The sequence below is a fragment of the Stegodyphus dumicola genome, chromosome 10 (assembly GCF_044657685.1).
Source record: "Stegodyphus dumicola isolate Sdum_Otavi_A_Nest chromosome 10, ASM4465768v1".
NCBI lineage: Eukaryota > Metazoa > Arthropoda > Arachnida > Araneae > Eresidae > Stegodyphus > Stegodyphus dumicola.
In genome coordinates this window covers 175,304,129-175,311,618 of record NC_140777.1, presented here as the reverse complement: position 1 = coordinate 175,311,618, position 7,490 = coordinate 175,304,129, and the positions used below count along the sequence as shown (strand labels likewise).

Genomic DNA, 7,490 nt, shown 5'->3' with positions numbered 1-7,490 from the left:
GTGATGAGCCTCGTACGCAAATAATCCAATTAAATAAATGCGCAGTAATTTCTTGAATAATTAAATAATTCTGGTTATTAGACTAGTATCCATGTCTCCATACAGCACTAGCTTACGACGAACTAATATCACAGCATTTGGCTTTGCCATTTCGAAAAGCTCATTTTAAATATAAGATTTTATGTTCTACATCTTTAACTCGTAAACCTGTAAACATATCATTCGTAAATTTAGAGTAAAAAAGAGATTACCTGTTCAGATTTAGAATTTATTTAAATAAAAAATTTTTAAATGTATAAATTTTCTGTTTCTTTTCTTTTTTAAATGTATTTATTTATTTTTATTCAGTTGAAAGAAGAGTTAGTATTTTATATTTAAACAAATATAATAATATGTATATTATATTGAAACAAGTAAAAAATCATTTTATTGTTTAATTTTGTTAAAAAATTTTGTATTACGCTACTAGAAATAGAAATATTCCCCCTTTTTTAAACTGTATGATCTTTTTTGAAATAAACCACTAGAGGAAAAAAATCTTCATTTGCATTATTAAACAGATATTTTAGTCACCAGAAAAATGCAATTCACTAATCCAGTCTTTCTTAATACAGAAATATTTAATAATTAGGAGCGAGGGAAAAAGATTAAAAATTTATTGGAAATTCAAAATAAACTTAGTATTACTAAATTATCCTGATCACATTATACATTTATTCGTTAAAAGAAAACCATCTATTAAGTTTTAGTGTTTTTTCTTCACCTGTAGATGTCGCTGTTCGTATTTGTATTTCCCTCTTTTGTTGAGGTTGTATGAGTCAAGGTGATAAAAGTACGAGTGTTGGCTTTTGAATGGGAATTGGGGAAAGTTGGAATGCGTGGTGTGAATGCGCAAAAGAGGGTGCCCCGCCCCCTTTTTCCCCACCTGTTGTGCAGATGATACCGCACGACGTTAAAATTTCACTTCACCGAAACACTGAATGGAAGAACAAACGGATAATTCCTACAACTATTTCAAAAAAGTGCGAGTGAGTAATCCAATATATTTTGTTTATTTAGTTTTATAAATTGTTTTCTCGTTTTAGGAAGTTCTATAAGTGTAATTATATCTGTTTCCAAAGATCTGAAGAAATCATATGTTCTCACGTGGGTCTCCTGATAGAATTTAAAAATGTAGAGCTGTCAGTTACAGTTACAGTTTTAACCTTTTAACTGCTCATACAATTGGAATATGCAATGTCAAATTGTCTTAAAAGAACGCGAATTAGCATTTGGTTTAATATGAACAATTATTAATTTAGAACGAAAAAGAGAAACACTTCCGCATAAAAAGCTTTGTAACCATGGAAATATTCAGAGAATACTTTTAAGTAATTCTGCTTTAATTTTCTCAAATAAAAAAGAATTTAAACTTCATGCTTTTTCATTTAACCGAAGAAAAGGAGTTAAAGTCGTTTTCAAAATGTGGCAACAAAAACTATTATTCTATTGGAATTTTATATACTAAAAGGAATTAGAAAACGTTAAATAATTTCCAACTGAATTAAATTAAATAGAAATTCGTATAACTTATTGAGCATAATAATAATCATAAGCCTGAAGGAATTTTTTAAAAAATTGATTTTCTTTTCTGGAGATAAATGCGGTTAAAGGTTTATCTCTAGGAAGTGACTTTAAGAAGCGTTTTTGCTAAACAAGTGGTTCCAAAAAAGAACAACGTAAATACTGAATTTCAGAAACGATTAAAAATTCATTAAGCACTCCTTTCCTTGCAAGGAAGTGCATAAAGTATCAATCAAATTTTTGGTATTCACTTTGGAATGACTCACTGTATTTTAAAAGCATGTTTAAACTGCCTTTCAGCTATTTATTAAATTCTTTATATACTATAATAAAAGTAAGTTTGGTTATTATGAATTTGTTATTTGATTAGAAGTAAGTAACTGACTTCCTATTTTTATATAATTTCTTAAAAATTTATAGCAGTTTAACTTCCCATTCTTTATTTAGTCCGATTACTTTAATTATTATAATCTGAATGTTAAATTTAAGGGAATTTTGATAACTCAGTTGGTATTTGAAGCTCTTTGCTATAAAAAATAGTTTTAAATAAAGTAACAAAACAAGGAATTTTATTTAAAGTGTTTGCAAAGAAATTAAAGAACAATAAAGTTTACTAAGTTAGATAAAATTGCTAAATTATATAAATTTATTAATCTGTATAAAAAAGGGGCTAAACTGTACAGAAATTTTAATTTCTGGAATTAACGAGAACAATAATTGGATGTAGTGAGTTCCAGTGCCTTACGCTTAAATTTTTTATATGGGAGTAGTAAATATGGATTAACATTTTATTCTTTCCATCAAATCCTTTCATGAAGTGACTGCCCAAGTAATCCGAAATTTAAAATGTCAAAAAATAATTAAATATTATGCAGAGCTATAAATGATTTATTAAAAATTTTTTGTAACAAAAATGACTGAAATATGGGTTTAGTGCTGAAAGTTTACTATATTTTCTTTGGTGCCGTTATGTATAAAATAATCTTCGTAGGTAAAAAAACTGTTGGCTTTATAATTTAAGAAATAATAACTGTTTTGAGAAAAAGTTTGTTATATGAAAGTTGACAATTTATGTACAAATCTATTCATATTTTTGACTCTAATTAATTTCATGATTTATTGTTAAAAGAATCTGTTCAGAGTTATTATTCTGATTAACTGTGAACGAATAATATCAAACCTGACACCTAAAGAAGAAAAAGAACCACTTTAGTTGCCGTTTGCCATAAAACAATAATCTCCACCTGACGGGTCTTATGCGTGTTGATGCAGCTTCTTCGCGTAACTGAAAAATGAAAGAAGAAAAAAAAAAAAAAAGATGAGTGTTAAATTCGGAGGGGGGACAAGGTTTGGGGGGACTAAATGTTTTCACATTAAAAAAGCTATGATCATATTTTCTTACCTGATAAATATCTCTTCGATTAAAAAGCAATCATAATGTTATCTATCAAACGCATAGCAATATAGTTTATGTTATCATCACTAAAAAATTTTAAGTTCTGTACGTGAGCTATATTACATTTTATCGAAAAATGTAGCCTCTGGAATATCTATGTTAAGCCTGTGTCCCAGAAGCAACGAAAGATTAAATACTATGGCATATTTATAGAACTTTGAGGGCATTCTTCGAAATCATTTTTTCGGGTCAAATAAAACTTGGGGTTTTATTAAATTTCTGTAAGCAGTTAACTAACGTTCATTATCTACTTTTTAAATTATTATTTTTGAATCTGAAAACTCCAGATACTCAGCATAAATTTTACAAATTTGTTAGAATCCTATTTAAAGGATATATTGCATCAAGTATCTGAAAGAAATCCTCATCTGTTTTACAAATGGGACGCATTCCTTCAAATCTGTCCGCGATAATACATTGTGCAAATTGATGGGGGGCCATTTTAATCAAAGTTAGTCTCTATTATCGTATTCAAAATAATGAAATTATTTGTTACATAATTATCTTTATTGAATAAAAACTTAACACTACTTGTTCTGTTACCCAGTGTTCTATATTGTAATAATGCACGAACAGCCGTTAAACCTGAATTACTGCACGTAACGTTTGAAGAAGACTCTGCACACACACACAAAAAAAAAAAAAAAAAAAAAAATAAAAGGGATAGCTTTATATCTTCTGTTCTACTTTGCCGATTGCCGAAATTTAACTTATGCTTTACATGTCTCGAAAGCTCGACTTAGGATATATATTAGATTTATATCTAGCATTGTACTAACATAGGTATTTTGATACCAAAAATCGGACTTTCCCTGAAATGATATATGTATTTCTTTTCCCTATTTTGATTCAAAAACTCAAATTATGCCTATCTGCTAACGTTTGTAAAATTTTATGAGAAACTTGAGAGAAGTTCCAAAATTTATTTTGGCGCACTTTCTTCAGTTTGCTCCAAGAATAATTCACTCGGCGAAATTTTTAATGCCATGGTAACTATTTCTTTTTCCCTTTCATTGTGCACGAGCGGGTAAAAAAGTTCATCGTTCATTCTTTTAAGTAATTTAATTTATATTCTATTTTTTAATCGCAGTTATTTTTCGTTCCGTTAATCGGATTTGGCGTTATTATTCGTTAAAACAAAGTTGTCAAATTTCAAAACGCACTAATATATAGATTCATGTTTACCTTATGGAAATTTTCAATAAAACGCTCTTAATTTTTTGCAGGTGTGCTTAGAAATACACCTACTTTAATATGATGGTAAAAATTTTATAGGTTATAATTCGAAAACGTTTTTGAAAATTTATAAAAATTGCTAAAAAATACCAATTAAAAAAACAAATGAGAAAATATTTACGAATTTTATTTGGATTGAATCTAAATTTCGAGCTGTGAAGGAAGGAATCAAGTAAGTTTAATAATAATAATAAAAAAGATATAAATAAATATGTATACCGAATTCAATTTACATTGAGGAGATAAAATTTTGAAAGCTAATTTTTTGAAGTGCGATTTTTACAAAACTGGCAGTTTGGCCTAATTTGAGTCGTAAAGATGAAATATGGAAAAATTTCGGTATGTCATTTCAGGAAAAGCCCGATTTTTGTGTTGTTAAAATACTTGAACATTGCTGTATATAAATCTAATATATATCCTAAGTCCCGCTTTCGAGATATGAAAAAACGCAAGTTAAATTTCGGCATTCCGTCCAGTACAACGTTTAGATATAGAACTGTCCTTACCCCTCCTCCTTCTTCTTGGGTGGAAGGTGTGCATACTTTGTGCTCAGTTACTTATATTAAAAATCAGCAGATTAAAAATCCAGCTATTTAATTTCGAGGAGTATTGAGTAGACTTTTAATTCGGAGAATATTTATTTATTTTACATGAACAGTTTAGAGCATATAGGATATACTATGTAGGAGTATATGTTTTTTAGCCTTTTTCCCCCAGTGCATAATTTTTAAATATATTAAAATTCTAATGTGTTCTGCTTCTAAATAAATATGAAAAATTTCAGGTATATATTTTATTTAATCTTTTATTTTAAGGTATATATATATATTTTAGTCTTTTATAAACCTTAATAAATTAACCCATTCAAGCTATATTAATCAAGTTGTTGATCAAATTTTCTCCATTCTTTTTTTAACATTTCTTTATTTGCATAAATAACTTTTAAACTTTTATTAACAGTCACTGAATATGTAAAACATATCCTGGAGTTCAAACATTAAATGCAAATTTACAAAATGAGTATTAATTTAAAACATAAATCAGCAGTTTGTTAAAAATAGCATAGTATTCTTATCTACTACTAAACTAAAATTCCAGTGTAACACTGAATTGCAACTCAAGTATGCTGCGTTGAAAAATGATTCACTAAATAATGCATGAGAGCAATTTATCGATAATTTTTTTTTCCTTATAAAGATTTAATTAATCTGGTGCTGAGTGTAATAAGAATCATTGAAAACATGATTTTAAATGAGACCAGAATTCTGATCTCATAAAGAGAATAGTATTTTATATAAAAGATAAAGGTTTCGGATTTTAAATTACGTCCAAAGGGGCTTTTTTTTTAACACTTTGTATGTTACCTTTATTTATTAAATATGATGTTCTTCGCATTTTAAAGCATAAAATTCAGTTCAAGAGCAATATCGCAAAATAATTTTAAAATAAGCATATCTAGAATTTCCGATACACAGTCTCACGCGCGGGAGATAAAAATGTTTTTTCTGTACAACTTTGTCATGGCTCGCATTGAAATCCTTAAGTTTTACAAAATATGAAATCGATAATAAAACAAATTCCAAATTTCAAATTTGGACTTACAGATGCCCATATTCGAGTAGGATTATGTCATTTAAAATTAGGTGGCCCTAAGTACCGTTGTTTTATCTCAATGCGAGAAACATACATACATTTATGCAGATTTTTTATTATTTAATTTCTTCAACTATAATAAAGGGGGATAATATTTTGTGGCAACAGTTTGAAAAGTGAAACGGACATTTATAGTGATTCGATGCAAAATTGCAAAACGAAAACAATAGTCCCTCGGGAACAAAGCCCCTTTGGAATAACAATATCCTATTGCAAGAGACTATTGAAAATTATGTTGCAATAAAAATCTTACTAGATTGAGCAGTTTAATTTACTAAAAGTTATGAAATTTTAAAAATATGATAATAGATTAAAACAGGTAGGATGCAAATTCCATACACGATATACATGAATATAGGAGAAAAAGACACTGTATATGAAAACATAAGTACTGCCAAATTCTTTTTTACTTTCAACAGTTTTATCTGATGTATTATGTCCGAAACTTTTGCTGCAGTAATGCAAATTTCTAAATAGCTTAATTTAGAATAAACAGGGCGACTGAAATTTACGACTGTTTTTCTAGAGTCGGAAAGAATGGAAATCTGAAAATAAAAGCATATTATAATTCTTAGATGTTCCTAAAAATTTTTTACGTGCTAAAAATTCTTCTATGACGTTAAGAGATAAGGTAGTAATAAATACGCATGTATTTATTTGGTTATCATTTTAAGTAAAAGAACATTTATCACTTTGCATTGCCACTGTACTTGTTTCCGACGTTCTGCATCTTGTTGCTAAAGTTGCACTATCTTAAAATTATCGCATTAAATATCATATCTGACGCGAACGCTAAAAAGGGTGGATTTCAGAAACTAATCCAGGAAATAAATCAGGAAATAATGCTCAGTCAGACAGCGGTAATTTGACGAAAAAGAAGTGATTTGACGAAAAAGACAGGAAAGAAAGTTCCAACAGCCTTACGGTTAGATTAGTTTATTGCATATAAACTACCTCGCTTGCTAAGCACCTGATTTGAGTGAATATTGTGGCAAAAGCCAAGGCGGATAGGAGAGTTCAGTTAATCAACTATTACTAAAACTAAAGAATTGTCTCGCGAACTAATTGCCGCACTCTTTTCTGTATAAACACCAGACAAATAAAAGGTAACTTTGTAGCTAACCATATAAGTTTGGAAAGCTTAGAAAGAAAGAACTCATTCGATTGTAGAAAACTCATTCGATTTCGAGGGAATCAGACAACGATATCATTCTTATTCAAAGAGTAAAAGTATTCTTTCTTGGGAAGGTGAAACGACAAATGAATAACTGTTTTATAAGAAATTGCTCTTGACAATGACATTTTATGAAATCAACGCAAACCAAACCTTGATTTTTGCTTAATTTTATATTCGATATTTTGCAGTGTGTGTCTCTTCCTTACTCTAAATAGTTTCACCCATTCGAACAGTAGTTAGTTGTAATAATCGAATTGGAAGAGGAATACGCCAAAGAAAATTTTTAATTAGGTAAAAAGAGAAAAAAAGGACAAAATTAGACATGTATATTTTGAATAAAATTTTATCTATTTTGAGAACAATCTGATCCCTTTTCTTTAGGAGTTTAAGAAGCTCTACTCCAGT

At 28.7% G+C, this 7,490-nt stretch overlaps 1 protein-coding gene across 1 annotated transcript in view; it reads left to right on the top strand.

Moving 5' to 3' along the window:
• The first annotated feature begins 872 nt into the window (after positions 1-872).
• The window catches only part of Rhp (GTP-Rho-binding protein rhophilin), a 241,758-nt gene continuing 235,140 nt past the window's right edge, over positions 873-7,490 (top strand). The window contains exon 1 of the mRNA XM_085825895.1: positions 873-1,028. Coding sequence (XP_085682021.1) covers positions 981-1,028 — 48 coding nt within the window. The 5' untranslated portion in view covers positions 873-980. The remainder of the gene's footprint in view (positions 1,029-7,490) is intronic.